General features: G+C 48.6%; 1 protein-coding gene across 2 annotated transcripts in view; it reads left to right on the top strand.

The window, feature by feature from the left end:
* Window positions 1–19011, top strand: part of LOC146209814 (thiol S-methyltransferase TMT1B-like) — a 46729-nt gene that overhangs the window by 4854 nt on the left and 22864 nt on the right. For both annotated transcript variants that reach the window (XM_084604034.1, XM_084604043.1), the window contains exon 2: window positions 3284–3433. In XM_084604034.1, coding sequence (XP_084460160.1) covers window positions 3284–3433 — 150 coding nt within the window. The remainder of the gene's footprint in view (window positions 1–3283; window positions 3434–19011) is intronic.

Here is a 19011-nt window from a genome sequence, read left to right as displayed (position 1 = left end):
TTCTGTTGTTGCGACAGAATTTCTGTGCGGTTTTTGACGGGAAACCTGTTGTGACAACAGAACTCTCTGTAGTAACATCAGAAATTTCTGTATTCCCGACAGAAAAGTGCTACAGAACTACAGACAACAGAAATATACTACAGAAGAACTACAGAACTACAGAAAAGTACTACAAAACGACAGAAAAAGCTGACGTTTACGACAGAACTACAGAATATTGTGTAGTATTTTTGACACGGTTCTGTAGTATTTTTCAACTGGGAGGCTATGAGAGATGCCGTAGGGGAGGGCTCCGGTTCGCTAGTGAGTAGGACGTGTCTCCACTGAAAATACGGAGGCAAAGCCGATGACGAATAAGAAAGTGACATATGGCCCAAGCAAAAGTAAGCATTACGGGGAGCAGTCGTACAAAGCCTACGAAACATCACAGAGGACCGTACAGCCGCGATCACTACGTCGCCTTTTCAGACATGCAGCCCAACCAAGGCGCTGTGTTTTTGTCTGGCGAGAATTACTGATGCAGATCCACCATAGCAGCAGGCGCCTACTTTCATGAGATCGCGTCGCAAGGCACAGCAACTGCTTGGTGCGTGTCAGCAAGTGTCAATTAAGCCGCTTCTGCAGCTGCGCTCCAGCATTCACCTGGAAGGAAGGGGGAATTTTTATAGTCCCATTTTGATCAAATCGCTATACAAACGAACTATTGCAACAGTAATATACCGTCAAAAAAATGCTTCTCGGGTTACACCGCGTGATTATTCGCGCCTGAAATTTGGCGCACCGATTACGTACGAACGTTTGCCCGTTTTAATAACACGTTTGAATATTGTTCTTGCCTAACTCGGCCACAATTTATGAAAAATCCGCGCCACCTGCAGCATCGGTGACCCATAACAAGCAGCATCTCTTGCCGGTGGTGCCATCCAAGGAGTATTTATAGCACATTTGAAGCTGCAATTCGGGAGGGAGCGAGCCATTTATTTGACTGTGCTTTCTCCACTCCTTTAGCGTTAGTACTGAGCACAGTTTCAACAAATGGCAGACAATATCCAAAAAATAGACCTCTCCCTGTTCGCAAGCAATGTGTCGTCAGGGAGGCATGTGAGCTCGGAAACCCGGCTTGCTGGCCAAAAGCCCTCCTTTCTGCCGGGCCTCCCTGCTGCGAGTAGCGGCGGGAATGTGCCCGCTGCTTTGCAGTTTTTGCTTCAACTCTTGCGATAGCCATATTCGCTTCCGGCACAATATGCGGCACTCCTTAGTACACGCACCTATTAGCAATTTTAGCTCACAGTCGATTTTGTGAAGATTAAAAAAAAAAATAAAAGATTGATAATGTGCATGCATTGACCCGTTTTCCAGCATGCCTACGTCATATGAGTTTCAAGCGTTTGGTAGAACTTCAGGTCGTCTGCAAGCGGCCACTGAACAAAAATAACTGCATCCCGTACGTGCATGGCTCGTCGCACACTCTGAAGAAAGTCGGGCAACGATCCCGAGTAAAAGTTTTATTTTCCGCACCAAAGAAGCTTATGAGCCTTTGTAGGTTAAGTTGCCCCACACGTACGCAAAAACCAGCTTGCAATATCAAACATAGGAATCCCCTTGTACCTTGCCAGAAGGATGTTGTGTAAAAAATCCTGTTTTCGTGTGGTAGACACTACATCGGCCAAACTGGAAGATGTCTGAACGTCCGGCTGCAAGAACACTCTAAAAACATCATTGCCATAGACGGACACTTAGCTGCGCATTGTAAGAGGTGTGACAGTGAGACACCTTGCTATCCTTTGTTCGGCAACACAATTGCTTTGTATCGCCACCGCACCAGCCTGACTAGGGAGATAGTGGAAGCATCGCAGATAGCACGGTAAGGGGATGAATGCGTTAGCAAACCGTCGGTGGCTCTATCAAAAACAGAGCTAGATTTCTTAGCTGGGCACGTGTGCCTATCTTTACTTCTTTGACTCCGCTTACTCTGGCCCGAATCCGCGGTATGTGGGTGAGGTGACCGCGTGTCATCTAACCTCAGCACACCTATGAAAAGTGGTCCCACAACGTATTGACAAAAAAAACTTATCTTAGTTCTCGCCTCTCCGGTTAACCGCGACAACGCAGTTCTTGCCCGTCCTTTAGCACAGTATTGCCTCATTCCGCCTCCTAACCTCACTAAGCCCTATGACATCCGATTTCATACCCTCGAGTTCCTCTAACAGCACTGCTAACTAGTCTTGCTAGCTGGGGTTGGTGCGTTAAACGTTGCCAGGATCAGTTTCCAATGGCGGACTGTCCAGCGGAGCCAGAAGTTCTTAGCACACTCCGCTAGGTCACAGGTCTGACCGCCGCCGTGGTCAGTTGCTCCGCAGCCGCTGGTGACTGAGGGCCTGGGTTTTATAGGACTAATCATGAGATTGCGGCCAGTTACTGCACCACGGTGGCCAACTCCTGTTCTGGTGAGGGAGCGCGTTGCCGGATGTGTTTACCAGTGCCAGGTCTCACCCCAAACCTGTTTATGCAATTCCATCGACACGCGATTGTTTTTATCCGGTGAAGAATTGCGTGGCATCGCGATTGGAACCACGGACCTCTTGCATGCGAGACGGAAGTTCTACCTCTACGCCACCGCTGCCCATAAGGATATAAGAAGTTGTATGTATTTCAGAATAAAGGTTGTTTAAAAAAGTCAGCGCTCGTGTCGTCTTCTCGTTTTATTCTCCCGTCCATGTTTGCGTTGTTACCTCAGGATGGAAAACCAACAAGCTCTAGCTGCATGCACGTGCTTATTTTTTTGTTGATGAAAAAAGCTTCCATAATCTCCCTTGCGCGCTGGTGGCGATGGCGGTACAGCACCTCAGTTCTCTCAAATATCGCCTTACATTCCTTTTTCCTGCACTTTCCGCTTTACGTAACTGTAGTACGACATCGCTGCACCCGCGGAAAGCCATTGCTCTCCAACTGCGTACGGCGAGCTCAATTGCCTCAACACCCGATCGTACTGGAACCCAGACAAGTCGCAGAACGGTGATCCGTGCAAATGTCGAAGGATTCTAATACAAAGAGGAGGGGCGCTTCCATAGGCCAGCGTTATTTTATCTAGGTGCGAGGAACTTTTGCCGTACGTAACGTGATGGTGATGACGTCGGTGATGAGTAGCTTCGCCACATGTTCTTAGGCTTCGAATAGAGCGACATTTATAATAAATCTGTTTTTTTAACTCCTGAACAGCAGTCATTCGTCGGCCATCAGGGAGGTGTGTTGTCATTCTCAGACCTCGTATCGGCAACCGCAGGTGGAGATGGAGCGCTGGGTAGCCGGCTATGGCGAAGACATGCACCAAGTCCCCGACAACCACTTTGACGCAGTGATTATCACACACCTGCTCTGTTCTGTCGACTGCGCCGAGAAGGTGCTGCAGGAATGCAGGCGAGTGCTCGTCAAGGTAAGACTGCGCTCTTTCTATATTGTAATTGTATTTTGTAATTGTAACTGGTGTATACAATTAGTTGCTGCCTTTGGCTACAGTAAATGTAACATGCTTATCGACACCACGATAAGTATCTCAGCATACAAACCTCGTGGCAGGAGAGCGTAAATCTGCTCTGTTTTATTTGGAAGGCGCGGCTTGGGGAAGAAAGGTTGTGCCGGTCAGCACATGGTGGTACCGATAATGCCGCGTTTGAAAGCGATAGGGAAATGACTTTGTCATTATACAGAAAAGCAGAACCCCTGGCGTTGTCTGTTGGCAGCATGCATCGCCAAAGCAGTATATAGCTTCATCGACCCCAGGGCTTGCTTTCGCGCTTCCATGCTTTCTGTATGACTTTTATGCGTTGTTTGTAATGCAGAAAGAATGTAGAACGAGAGTATACGCAAGTACCGTCGATTGGTTCTGCGAGTTGTCTCTGTGTAGGTTTTAGCAGAACCTGAGCAGGGCGTGGTAAAATTCGCGGTTGTGCTTTCCAATTTTTATTGCATATCGCTTAAGAAATGTGATACTGCAGTGTATCTACCTTGTCTGTCGCTTGTTCCATCCTAATTATAATTATTTTATATTCTGTGGTGTTATGATTAATCAGGTGCAAGCCAACCTTGGCCTCATCACATTCCGTGAGCACAATGTTGCAGGGTTGGCTCGGTCTACACTTGCTCTCGAATTAATGTATTACTCCTCTTTGGGCTTTGTGGTTGGTAGTGACGCCCCTGCTAAATTAATTTTCTATCGATTTCTTCACACATATGTATTAGTAATCTCGATGTGTCTAATCATTCCTTGAAGTAATTGCGATAGCAATAGAGTTCACCGTGAGATAGAAATTGTTCGAGTCGGCGTTAATGGCATATAGTCACGGAATCACGAAGGATATATACTCCGTTTCGTACATAGCAGTCAACGCAACCTAAGGTACGGTAGCAGTCTGCTGCTGCAAAAAAAAAAAAAAAAAAAAAAAAAGAACGTATCACTCCGCTGCGCGTCCTGGCTCAGTCAGTTTCATCCTCTAGAGTGGTCCGTATTTCAGACCACGCTGTTGCCGTGGCTGCGAGCAGCGTGGGCCGCTCAGCTTCTTTGGCTGACACCTTGGCAGTAACGGAAGTGGTAGAGGCCGTGCACAACAGCGCACCTGTGCAGCGTCCTGCAGATGAGAAGGTGTGTGCAGGTGGTGATGAGGTATCTGGTGTGGTGGCCGCGGTGAGGGTAAATTCAAATAGGAGGGCACTCTCTGCTCTGCGGGTCGCCGATTTGCAGGCAGGCCAACGCGTTCCAGCGGATCACTTTCAATAAGACAGGTACCGAAAATGGCGAGTGCCGCAGCATTTCAAGTCTCTGTGCTTCGAGTTTGCGCCGTCATCGAAGGCGAAATCAGTTACGTCAGCTTCTAAATAATAGGAATGTGAGCGTGACTGCCAACAAAGCTGTCCTCTTACGAGGGTACAGAAGCAGCCTTTCTTGTCAGAATATAATGTTATCGTTAGCCACTTGAGAGACTTATCTGGAGGGTGCATGATAATACTAGCCAACACATCGGATATTACAGCGATGTCGTACTGCATAGGCGACATTGGGCGACGTATATTCTGTGGCCTTGCAATTCATGGCGGGGTAATGGAGAATTATTTGCGTTTATGCCCTGTGAAGCAGCATGACAGAAGGCTTTTTTTTCTGTCATTGGCTGACCACTTACGCACAGAAAATTGTACTCTTCGTGGATTTAAATTGTGTTTGCAGGATTGAAGACCAAGCAGTGTTAAGTAAGCGTTATGACGCTAGGGTTGCCTTGCTTATGGATTTAGCGTCTGAATACAGCCTTGTGAATGTTGAACAAGTTAAGGGTGACAGGCATTTTCATTGTTCCTTCAGCGCTCTGCTTACTTTTCACTAGACTTTTAGGCACTGTTTTTTATTACTAGGTGCGACCCATATTTTTAAGCAGTCAGTGCATGGTGTCTATCCAGATAGTAAAATACAATTCGTGCGTAATGCACTGTCGTTGGGAGCTGTGGAAAGTTAATAGCTGTCTCCTGTTAGATGGAATCTTTCAGTATGCTGTATTGTGCTTGCTTGAAAGACGCCTGGTCGCGTGCATTGATCTCTCCATTTTTCAAAAGTGGGACTTATTTCAAGAAGAGCAAAACATTTGGCCATCGAAGCTTCAGCAAGGATCGCATTTTTGAAGAGGCTTCACCAACAATGTCGCACCTGGAATTCGGCTATTATCGGAAGCTCTTTGGGAGTTCGGGGATTAAAATGGCAGATCAGATTTCAGTCGCTTGCTCCAGCTTTTCCTACACTTGGCGGTGAGCAGCGTGCTGTTGAAGAGGGACCAATCAGTTTGGATCAGGTTAAATCTGCTGTTTCTGAATTCCAGGGTCAGAAATCCGCTGGGGTGGATGGCATTACTAGCGCGTTTTACTAAACGTTTTCGCCTTGCCTTTTTTTGCAGAACGTTTCCAAGCATCTTATGATGCTGGTTTTCTGCCTCCCACTTGCTATTCTGGGCATACTATAATTCTACCAAAAAGCAAAGACAGGGATCACTTGAAGGCTGTTGAAGGATATCGCCCAATTTCTCTCTGCAATGTAGATGATAAAGTTTTCGCTAAAGTTCTTTGGGGCCGTATAGTCACAAACGTGATAGCAATAGAGGGTTTACAAAAGTAAGTCTGGAAACCGTGCGCGGCACGCAGACCCCGCGCTGGCGGCCATATTTTGATCGCTTCATCCATCAGCTCCTTGTGGTCCGTCAGTGCCCGCTGTTCTTTCCGTGCTTGTCACGTTGTAACCTAGTGCGTTGTGCTTAGACCGACCTTTCGATGTCAAGAGAAAACACTATCTGGTCGAGGGACCTCTCTTCTGTCCCTGGCGGTTTCTGTCAGCGACGCCTATAGATGCGTATTTTGACAGCCGAGGCGTGGCGGAGCCCACCGGCTGGGCTGCTGAGTGCAGCTACTAGCTGCTCTGCGAATCGTACACGGACCCCTCGTTGATCCACGTAGCGTCATCCCTATCCAGATACAGTATCCAAAGCTTAATTATGTGGATATTTATTTATTTTTGTCCGTGTGCTTTTGCTATTTACTTGAAAGCCTATCAGAGACGATCGCGAGTTTGTTTGCTTCGTTTGTTCATCAGCGCCGCATCGGAGAAGAAAGCGAAACTTACCTGTGGATGCCTGTTGGCTCTCCAGGTCGGTTTGACGCTCTTTGACTGACCGTGCTAAATTCTGACGAACTGAAGTTGTCTTCTGTGTAATTTAATAATTTAAATAAGTGAAGAAGGTGTTCAAAGGTGTCACATAGGCTCAGAATGGAAAGGCAATGTTTGCTGATGCTGACTATTGGAGTATTAAAACGAAAAATAATAAAGAAAATAAATGATACAAGGAATAAAATAAATATATAAAAGGAAACTAAAAATTTAAAGCGTGAAGAAAGAAAACATCGTCCGTCCGCGCACGCGCGCGCGCGCGCGTGTGTGTGTGTGTGTGTGTGTGTGTGTGTGTGTGTGTGTGTGTGTGTGTGTGTGTGTGTGTGTGTGTGTGTGTGTGTGTGTGTGTGTGTGTGTGTGTGTGTGTGTGTGTGTGTGTGTGTGTGTGTGTGTGTGTGTGTGTGTGTGTGTGTGTGTGTGTGTGTGTGTGTGTGTGTGTGTGTGTGTGTGTGTGTGTGTGTGTGCAGTGACGCTACCGCGGCACATCCTCAATGGCTTAACGGCGGAGCTTAAGTGTCGCCCTAATTTTTTATACCAATGGAATAAATCTGATTTTATGACCACCGCCAGTTTCACCCATCACAAATACTGCGCAGTAATGTGAGTTGACTTTTCAAATCTCTTTTCGTTTCAACCGAATTCCGCTTAACCGAACTTTCCCATGTTAATGCTCGCATATGAGGATAATACTTCAGATATCTACTATCAGACAGAAGAAACAAAGAACAAATCGGCATATTTACAAAACGAACTGAATTTCAGGTGGCTCTGCGGCTTTCAATTAGCGAACCATCGGGCGACTCAATAAACACACAAAAGTGAAACGCAAGCTTCGTTATTCTATCGGCCGCGCTGGAAGGTATTTATCGGCACAGAATACAAATCTGAGCTGCGCGCTCTGGACACCTACTGGATTTCGCACTCATCATCTGGTGATAGTACTTTTCGAAACGAGCTGGAAATGTAATATATTGCGACAGTAAGATGTCGTCTTTCCCTGCTTTACAAGACGCAGCGGGTTTTGCAGCCGCTTTTGCAGAGCCGCAGCTGGGGCGCCCTAAACAAGCGATTTGCTCTCTGCACCAAGCACTACCATTTCGTACAACAGTGAAAATTAGCTTCGGTAATCATGCCCAGATGCAGAATGGCGAATGCAATTTATACGTACAAAATGCTTAAAATGAACCTATTTGCACTATACGTTCGTTATATATGCATTGCTTCTTCTCCCGTGTCCTCCATCGCAGCATAAGCTTGTTCTTCAAGTTCACAAGGCACCATAGCACGCAAAACAACCTCGCTGGTTTAGGTGATATTACGTTCTGTGAGCTAGCTCCCAGTCAGAGGGACGTGCAGTAATGCTTGACATGATGCAAGTGACACTTGTAAAGCCGATTAGGATTGCAAACGAGCGGCCGCATACACGCGTATGTCGATTCCGTGCGCGTCTATGACGGTGCGCTGACTGCAGGAGGACACGCAGCAACATGCTGGCATTCCGAATAGTGCTTGGTGCTAGCAGCGCCTACTGAGAAGTAAAAAATGAAACAATAGCTTGTGAGCATTCCAACGCAGCTTGCGGTGCATGCAAGGCTTCCACGAAGGCGCACGTTTGCAGCACTCTGTGGCAGTGGGAGGCGCGGGCGGACGGAACAAAGTAGGGCCGCCGCGCACAGTTTGTGTTTCTTTCACTAGATGGAGCTAACTTTTGTAAAGCCTCTATTCACCATCTCTGTGGCATTAAAGGCTGCAGCATACAAACCCAAGTCCATACTGCATTGTCGGTATTGAATACAGTACCAGACGAGACTGACCAGGTAGCTAATTTAGATTAACCTTGCAAAAGCGTTTGAGCCCGTCACGATTTCTTGTTCGCGGTCTTGCAGCATACAAATATTGTCTTCGAAGCTAGCCTACCCTTCGCGCATTTGGCGGTGCATGAAAAAAAGGTACAGTGCACATGCGCCGTTACCATGACAAACAGTTGCGCCGTTCCACAGGTGTTTCGCAGCTGCGCTCGCTGGTAGCGTCATTCCAACAGATGCGCGCGCTGGCGTGTAGAAGAGGACGAGGAGGGTAGTTTCCGCACTGCGCATGCGCGCGTCGCCGGATCATCATCATCATCATCCTGACTATACCCACTGCAGGGCGAAGGCCTCTCCCATATTTCTCCACTTCACCCGGCTCTGTGTTAACTGCATCCACTTGACCCCTGCGAACTTCTTAGTCTCATCCGCCCACCTAACTTTCTGCCGCCCCATGCTACGCTTTTCTTCCCTTGGAAACCAGTTTGTTACCCTAAGCGATCATCGGTTATCCTCTCTTCGCACTACATGTCCTGCCCATACCCATTTCTTCTTCTTAATTTCCACTTTTCCTGTCTAGGTCATCAATCATTATTTGCAGTTCATCCCCCGAGTGGCTTAGCAAGGCAATGTCATCAGCAAATCGCAGATTACTGAGGTATTCTCCATCTACCCTTATCCCTAACTGCTCCCGTTCCAAGTCTCTGAAAGCTTTCTCTAAGCAAGCTCTGAGTAGTACTGGGGAGATTGTGTCTCCTTGCCTAACACCTTTCTTTATGGGAATTTTGTTACTTTCTTTATGCATAATTATGGTTGCTGTGCAGCCACTATATATATATCTTCCAGCACTTTCTCGTACGGCTCGTCTACCCCCTTATTTCGCAATGCCTGCATCACCGCCGAGGTTTCAACTGAGTCAAATGCTTTTTCGTAATCAATGAACGTTATGTATAAGGACTGGTTATATTCCGAGCATTTTTCTATCACCTGATTGACGGTATGGACATGATCGATAGTAGAGTACCGTTTCCGAAAACCTGCTTGATCCTTTGCTTGATCGAAGTCTAAGGTTGTCCCGATTCTATTAGCGATTACCTTAGAAAATCCCTTATACGTAACAGACGGTAAGCTGATTGGTCTGTAATTTTTAAGGTTCTTAAAGTCCCCTTTCTTATGAATGAGGATAATGTTTGCATTCTTCCATGGTTCCGGTACCGTCGATGACATCAGGCACGGCGTATACAGGGTGGCTAGATTTTCTAACACGATATCCCCCCCCCCCCCCCCCGTCCTTCAGCAAATCTGTAGTTATCTGATCCTCTCCAGCTGAGTTCCCCCTTTTCATAGTTTCTAATGCTTTCTTGACCTCGTCCTTCGTAACTGGTGGAACGTCTGGCTGTTTTTCCCTACCGCCAATCTTCTTTCGGTCCTGACTACTTTGGCTACTGTAGAGATCTGTATAGAACTCCTCGGCTACTTTGACTATCTTTTCCATATTAGTGATGACGTTGCCCGTCTTGTCCCTTATCGCATACATCTGGTTTTTGCCTATGCCCAATTTCTTCTTTACCGCTTTAAGGCTTCCCCCGTTCTTTACAGCATGCTCAATTTTCTCCATGTTATACTTCCTTATATCGGCCACCTTGCGCTTATTGATTAGCTTTGATATCTCGGCCTATTCGATCTGGTCTGTTGGATTGGAAGCTTTCATACTCTGGCGTTTCTTAATCAAATCTTTCGTCTCCTTAGACAACTTACCGGTATCCTCTCTAACTATCCTACCGCCTACTTCTACCGCACATTCAATAATCATATCTCTGAAATTATTGTTCATTGCTTCTAGGCTAATGTCGCCATCCTCGTTTAGAGCTGAATGCCTATTCTGTCGCGAGATCCTGAACTCTTCTGCCCTCTCCCTCACCGCTAATTCGTTGATGGGTTTCTTTCTTACTACTTTGCTGCGTTCCTTCTTCAGATTTAGGGTAATTCGGGACCTCGCCATTCTGTGGTAGAGCTGACTACAGGATCGCCGGATAGAGCTGACCAAGTGGAGCAGGAAATCATCTGCCGGCACCGCAGGGCATGAAAGGGAGTACGGTGATGAACTTTGATGCTTTCAACGAAACGCTGGTTGTGTTGAGAATAACGGCCTGAGGGCACTCGGTGTTTTAAACAGCGTGCCGCGTGCGTGCGTCGTGAACAGTGACGTGGACACAGAGCTATTGCGGAGGCCCGCCCGATTTACCAATGATACAGATTTTTTGGCTAGTAAGCGTCCTCGCTGCCGAGGCGTGAGTTCAGCTTCCGCCTTCGCACGTAGCCCATTGTGGATTTGGGACGCTTGGTTCGGTCCCGCTTTGTCTCCAGGGAAATCTGGCACGGCAGGCCCTGACGTTGTTCGCGCTTCCCGGAGCTTGTTTACTTTAGTCAACCAATCACTGGCTGCTAATTCTTCTCGAGAAATTGGGATGCCTTCTACGGTGACCCTCATGGCGAACTACGGCGCGCTGGCACGGTCCACGGCGCAGCCCAGCTGGCGAACGCTGCTGCGACGCAGGTGGCGAAAGCCACTGCGACGCAAAGCGCTGGCACGGTCCACGACGCAGTCCAGCTGGCGAACGCTGCTGCGACGCAAGTGGCGAAAGCCACTGCGACGCAGAGCTCAGTAGGCCTAGCGAGGCATCTGGCTTGGTCACGGGGAAAAGTTGACTTAAAATGGTCAAAACTCGTTGTACGTACCTCTGGTTGGTGTCCCTGGATTCCGCTCGTCTTCAGGAAACCGGTGATATCAACGGAAGTATTGTAGGATCTCACTGTCTAGGGTAAAAGCACGAAATCAGCGGAGCTCATGTGGAGTTCGTCCGTTGTCCTCTGCCGCTAGTAGGGGGCGTCACGGGGCGGACTGCTACTTTCCAAGATTACTACCTACCAACTACTGGAAGCGATTTGCACAGCTGCTCGCTTCACCAGGGACGCTGTTCGTCACGAAGACCTAATACAAGCTAACCTGATCCAGAATACTTTCGCGTACTGCACCCCAGTCGTCGAAAGAGCTGAACGGGTGATGCAACTCAAAGAGATCGCCGTTGACAACAAGGCGTATGAGATATCCGTCTACTGCGCTCCAGATGATAGTTCGAGCCGTGGTGTGATTCGCGGCGTCGACCTCCGACTGGATCGAAATACAATCCAAGCAGTTACAAGACAACCGTAACCCACCCATTGTGGACTTTCGGCGGCTCGGGAACACCACCGCAGTACTCATCACATTCGCTCAGCGCCAAGTGCCTACCTGGGTCTACGTTTGCAATAGTCGCCACAGAGGCAACTTATTCAAGAAGTACGAGGTGTGCTATCGCTGTGGCGAGCTCAGTCATGAGCCGATGTTTGTGCAAGCACAACTACCAACTGCAGAGGTTGCGGACTATCCAATCCTACCAACGACCACACGTGCAAACCAATCTGCCGCCTGTGTGGCAAAGAACATCTCACGGGCGATAGTCGCTGCAGGGAAATGTTCAGGATTCCTTACGAAATCAAGCGCAGGAAGTGGGAAAAAATTCGAAATGCTGAGGAAGAGGAACTCAAGACCCAAGAAACCGCCAAGCGGATCACACTCCAGCGCACCAGCCGATGGGACCGGCAACGCTCCGATAGCCAGCAGCGGCAGCTCTGATACTGCTCGAGCTCTTTTCCACCGCTCAAGTCTCCCGCTCCACGGATGGGTTCTCAGGGGACCTCCCGGACCAATCCCGGGCCACCTGCAGTCGTCCAGCAGACAGGGGATTCTACTCATCCTTTGCAGCAGCCACCTGGGCTACCACCATCTCTACCCGATCTACGAGAACGTCAATAACCGGCAAGTACGCAGGAAGAAACTCCCACTACTCTAGACACACACAAAGCGATTATGGAACTGACAGAAGTCGTCCAACAACTTATACTCAGAGTAGAGGCTCTCGAATAGCCAACGGCCACACTCACTCCGTTTCCCCCGCATCCGCAGGGATCATATGAATCAGTACCCATGGATATCGCTCCTCCCAACCGATCCGCACAAAAACGCAAAGCAACGCCCTACACAGACACCCGCGGAGGGTTGGCAGGCGCGTTTTACCAAAGTTGAGGAAAGCTGCAACCTTGGTCAAAATCGCATCAAAGCTTTAGAAGCACACATCGAACGCTCACTCCACACAATCGGCTCACAAGTCACGCAACAATTTGAGATGCTGAGCAAAGCTATAGAAGCACAGGGCAAACTCCTCGCTGCCGTGGTACCCGCGGCCCCTGCGCCGACACCCGTTCGAACCCCACAACTATCCCAGCCTAATCATGGCGAGCAGCTCGGGTAACACCACCATCTGGCAGTGGAACTGTCGTGGGTTCGCGCGTAAGCTTCTGGTCCTCCAGCAGTTCCTCGCCGCGAGTGATCGCCCGAACTAATAGCTCTTCAGGAATGCGACAAAAACACGAAACTTGCCGGTTACAGTACATACCTATCGGAACGCGTAAAACCTCGAATAGCTACTCTCGTCCAACGTAATCTCGCTGTCCTCCAACACAATTTAGATCCAACTTTCCCCGAATACGTCTTCTTAGAAATATTGCCTCGACCTTCGCTTAAACATTGCACTAGTCTGTTTATAATTATTGTCTACAGCTCTCCCCGAGCTCATAATGATATTTTCGGTCCGCTTTTCCTCAAAGCCCAGTAGCTGACGCAGGGGCAACCCCTCCTCATTCTCAGTGACTTTAATAAGCATCACCGCGCTTGGGGCTACCACTGACTCTGCTTAAGGTCGACGCCTTTGGAATGACTGGCACACGCACCAGCTGACCCTTATCATGGACGTATCCTACCCCACTAGACACGGTACGGGCCTACAGCGTGATACAACGCCGGATCTGGCCGACATCCCCCACCTGCATCACAGCATTTATTCTGATGACCTCACACTTTGGATCACGCGCGGAAGTGACGGCCAGATTGGAGAGACTTTACAGACCGCGATCGAACGGATTGGACATTATCTAAGTACAGTTGGCCTCACTTGCTCGGCGACAAAGTCCGAGTATATCATCATCCCTTCCCCGGGACAACGCCCTTCAAAGATACTTCCTGACATCAACCTCCAGGTGCAATGGAACCCGATTCCTCAAACAGACAACATCGGGATCTACAGGCCAACGGCAGCAGCAACATCACGATCCAACGCATCGACCAGTCGGTTGTACAGAACGGACGCCTCCTTAAGCGAATCCCCAACAAGCATCACGGCATGCGAGAGTCCAACCTCCTGCGCCTTGTTCAAGCTTTCATCTGCTCCCGCATCACCTACTGTGGACCCTACTTACGTCTCACTCGTGCCGAAAGCGAACGGCTAGAGGCGTCACTTCGAAAATCATACAAGACGGCCCTAGGTCTTCCCATGTCCAAAGCTACCCATAAGCTCATGGCTCTCGGAATCTCTAATACCGTGAGCGAACTGATCGAGGCAACCCTCACCGCCCAGTATGAGCGGCTCTCACACACGCTGGCCGAGCGGTACTGCAGCAAGTTGGGATCTCCCCGCCGAGATCGGCCCCGAGTTACGCTGAACTTACACCGGAATATCGCCTAAATCTCCGCATTCCTCCCATTCCCGAACGGATGCACCCGGAACACCACGCCGAGAGACGGGCCGACCAAGCTCGTCAATAGACCTCTCTTCGTGTACGTCACACGATGCGAGTGACGTCACGATGGTGACGTTTCCGGTTTGCGTCGCAGACGCCGATGGGCAAAACAGTCGCCTGAATGCATGCGATCGCATAGAGAGTCGCGCGAGCAACAAAAATCTTCATTGCGGGCATTGGGACCTTTGCCTCGACCCTGAATTGTAATGCCTACGAGCTGCTGTGCAGTGGGACGCACCAACCGTACCAAAAAAGGCTCTGGTATACGCTTTTTCGATTTCCACGGGACGAAAATCTCCTGGACTCAAGTGTGTGCACGCACTGCGCCAAGATAGATGGAAGCCAACACCCACAGACCGGATCTGCGGAACTTGCCCATGCTGATTTGTTCTAGAGTTCAGCTAGTTTATTATTCACTGTACTTATTACACTATCTAGTGATTTACATATAACTGTTCGACTGCAGGTTGTTTTGTATCCATAGAATGATGGGCTTTGAGAAGGCAAGCCGCAACTAATTCTTTACCTTCTTCGTTAACATTTTTTCATGTTTCCTCAAAAAGGGTGCTCTACTCAACCTCGGTTTGGCTCATATATATGCAGCTCATCTCAATGGCAAGTAGCAACTAGTAAAGTATGTTGTCAGAGAGTTTAAGCTAAAACTTAGAAAATGAAGATTAAGTAGTTAGAGGGAATAAAATATTGTTACATACACTTTCCCGGAACTTGTTCCACTTACAAAGCTGTCAAGTAGTGGACCGAGTGAGTCCAGATGAAACGAGCATTTCCACTTTGAAGAGTAAATAGGCCATATGCGTGCAAGCTTCTCCTAACCTAAAAGATAAATGTTTATTACTGCTAAATGTCGAGCATTACAGGAGCGCACACACTTTGAAACTTGTAGATTACCAATCGAGCTATTGCAGCAACTAAAGTGCCAGAACCTCTAGAAAACGTTAAGCGTGTACAGAGATGGTAGAGGGTAATAAACATTTTAATTGTAGCAAACTGGTAGCATAGTACGACTTACAAGTGGAAAGGCTAGGCTTGCAAGCGTGAAGACTAGATAGGCAGGGTCTGAACTGCTCAGGCGGCACATGGGTTATGAGGCACGTCTCATAGCACGGATCCGGAGCCTTTTGGCCACCTAAGGCCTGACACTGCACGACACAAGAGCACGCTTTCAACTTTAGCCCCATCGATAAGTTGCCGCCGCTGCAACCGCGGCCGGGATCGAACCAGCGACGTCGAAAACCGTATAACACGATCAAAGCATGCGAGATCCTATGCTGTGCGTATCGCAGGCTGATTTCACGCGCGAAGGATATATTCTGGCGGGACGATTTGCGTGCAATGCACTTCCAATCTGCCGCATACATTCATATTCCTGCCTATCAAAGTAACCTGTTAAAACGCTATTGCTCGACGTCACACCGAACACAGTTTACCCGGCCATGCATGTGCAGTGGGCTGCCTGTACGGTTCCGTCCTCGTGCAAAAGCAAGCTTCATATAGTTTGCCGGTGGTCCTCCGCGACGGCACCACTTTAGCTTTTAAAAAGCGGCACTTTAAGCTAGCGTCGGCAATGAAAACTTACATGTCCTTTCGCTGCAAGAACGTAAGCCTTCAACGAGCGATAGGACTTCAAGCTATCTGTGGTGTAGCTAGGGCCGGGCGTCTGAACAAGGTACACGCATATGTCACCAAAACGAACATTTGGCCACAATTTGGAGTCATTTTTCCAGTCCTTCAAAACGAAGTGGTCGGGGTGTTGGTCCCCGTCAACTACTAACTTTTCAACATACCGCCGGCGAGCGATTTCAGGCAACAACATCGCGTACTCGGACAGCTCCATCGGTTCGAAACACACAGGAACGCATTGGAGGCTAGACGATACAAGGAATGGGCCTGGGTCGAGACCACGGTGTAAGAAATAATCGAGACTCAAGCGCGCGCCGCTGTATTCAGCACGGCCGCGGCCGAGAAAAACGAACGGTTTTGCCCATCGCCGCTGCATCGGAGAGCGCTGCAGTCGCCGCACGTGCGTTCTGTGACGTCACGTTGTTTACTCGAGGGGGAGGTCTATTCGAGAAACGCTTCAGCGGACGTCTGGACGTCACGTATACGGACGCCTCTTACCATCCATCGAGGCCAGCGATGGTGGCGGTAGCTCTCGGCCCTCACCGCAGCTGGTACACAGCCTGCAGCATTTGCAATGCAGAAACAGTCACCGCAGCTAAGGAGGTTGCCATTGCGCTAGCGATAGCCGACCCTAATACCAAAGTCGTCATCAGTGACTCTCAACAGGCTATTCGCAATTACGATGCTGGCCGTATCTCTTGCCAGGCGTTACACATTCTACGTTCTACAGCACCCTCTTCCACATCTCGCTTACTTCTTTGGGCTCCAGCCCACGAGTCGCTCTGCGGAAACGCCCAGGCACACACTCTCGCTCGAGATCTCAGCTGCCGAGCCCAGATTATCATCAGCCACCCTGCTTCCGCTGACACTAATATCTCACGCGCTTCTCTACTCACCACTTACACACGGACATACTCCAGCACTACCGACTCCAAAGGTGCACATATCCTCCCGCACACCGCGATCTAACAAGACGCGAGGCCGTCCAATCGCGCAAACTACAAACTGGCAGCTTCCCACACCCCCTCTTATACAGCAGGATCTTTCCGGATCCGATAGCCCCCATGTGTAAACACTGCTCAACTCCGGCCACACTCATACACATGGTGTGGACTTGTACAGATTACAACACAGACAACTCAAACACCCCAGTGACGTGGGAGTCTCTCCTGTGTACTTCCGAGCCAGCAGACCAACGCTGGCTTATTAAGCGCGCGGTGGAGGCCGTGGCATCGCAAAGGATCCCCGCCGACCTCCTCTAAGTCAGAGCAACCGGTCCTTTGACTGGTCCCCTGTTTTTGGGCGCTATAAAAGAGTTCACCACCACCACCGATTTGCTAAGTGCTCAGTGGTCTAAGACACCTGCGGGTGGGTTTCAAGCAAACTATTTTATATTGCGTCATAGTGTATAGATTTTTTTTTTATTTTTACCTACCCTGTCCTTTATTCCTATCGCTCACCTCTCTGATTTCCTCTACTCCATGCTCGCTGTCCCTTTATTTCCGCCGCCCTTGGTGCTTCAGATAGCAGATACCGGGGCTGGCAAACATATTTTTCTTTCTTTTGTACATATAATAAAATAAGCACTACAACAACAACAACATTTGGTGCAGTATGAAATGAACGGCGGCGCACAGAGACTCATGTGGTGTCCCATGTGGCATGTGTGTGCATGTGGTGTCCCTTTCTTGTTAGCGTCTTTGATGCGCCGCCGTCCATTTCATCAAGCTGGTTGTGTTTGATGCAGCGCTTGGTCACCCGCCACGAAAACGTTCGCTCCGCGATCGGTTCGGCAGCTCTGAATCCTTTAATAATCATCATCATCAGCCTGACTGTACCCACTACATCCTCCAATTAACCCAGCCCTGTGCTAGCTGCATCTACTTAACCCTTGTGAACTTCTTAACCTCATCCGCTCACCTAACTTTCTGCCGCCCCCTGCTACGCTTTCCTTCCCTTGGAATCCAGATTCTTACCCTAAGCGACCATCGGTTATCCTCACTTCGTACTACATGTCTTGTCTATGCCCATTTCTTCTTCTTGACTTCCACTAGAATGTCAGCAACTTGAGTTATTTCCCTGACCCACTCTGCACGCTTCCTATCTCTAATCTTACCCCTACCATTTTTCGTTCCATAGCCCTCTGAGTTGTCCTCAACTTAGGTAGAACCCTCTTGGTTAGCTTCCACGATTCAGTCCCATAGGTGAGTACAGGTAAGATGCAGCTGTTGTATACTTTCCTCTTGAGCGATACCGGTACGCTGCTAGTCATAATGTGCGAGTGCTTACCAAATGCGCTCCATCCCAATCTTATTCTCCTTGTTATTTCCCTTTGATAGTCCGGACCTGCAGTCACTACCTGTCCTAAGTAGACATATTCGCCTACTACTTGCAGTGTTTCGCTACCTAAAGTAAACAGCTGTTTCTTACCAAGGCTGTTGAGCATCATCTTAGTTTTCTGCATGTTGATTTTCAAGCCTACCTTTCTAATTTTCCTGTCTAGGTCATCAATGATTATTTGCAGTTCATCCCCCCAGTTGCTTAGCAAGATAACGTCATCAGCAAATTGCAGATTACTGAGGTATTCTGTATTTGCCCTCATCCCTAACTGTTCCCATTTCAAGGCTCTGAATACTTCCTCTAAACAAGCTTTGACTAGTACTGGGGAGATCGTGTCTCCTTCCCTAACACCTTTCTTTGTAGGAATCCTGTTTCTTTATACAAAACCCCTCAAATATTTTGGTGGTATTTTGCTCAAGGGCATAAGGCTGTTCCATAAGGAGTCTTATACAAGGATAATTGTTAACCAAGAGCTAATCAAGCTTATCCCACTGAAATTATCTTTAGCGGTGTCCACTCTCGCCTTTGCTGTTCGCCCTATACCTTGAACCCCTAGCTTTGGTTCAGAATTACTAACAGTGCTGCTATTCCAAGTTTTTCCCGGGCTTAATGTGAAATTATGTTTTTGTTATGCTGATGATGCTGCCCTTTTCTGTTCTGACAGAGAGTTTACTCGAGCTTTGCATTTAACTGAAGTTCCGCGCGATATCAGTGCGGCTCTTAATTTAGATAAATCCAAACGTTTTCATTGGTTCAGTGAGCTACTAGGCCGAGCATTTCGGGGGGCGTAAGTTGGTACTGCGGCCCCTACACTATATAGTGGTTCCTCTGCATCAGGGTCACAACAGTGGG

This window comes from Amblyomma maculatum, chromosome 1, assembly GCF_055883805.1.
Source record: "Amblyomma maculatum isolate TAMU_Amacu chromosome 1, ASM5588380v1, whole genome shotgun sequence".
Classification (NCBI taxonomy): domain Eukaryota; kingdom Metazoa; phylum Arthropoda; class Arachnida; order Ixodida; family Ixodidae; genus Amblyomma; species Amblyomma maculatum.
The sequence above is the reverse complement of the archived record's forward strand: the minus strand, read 5'-3'. Positions and strand labels throughout refer to the sequence as shown.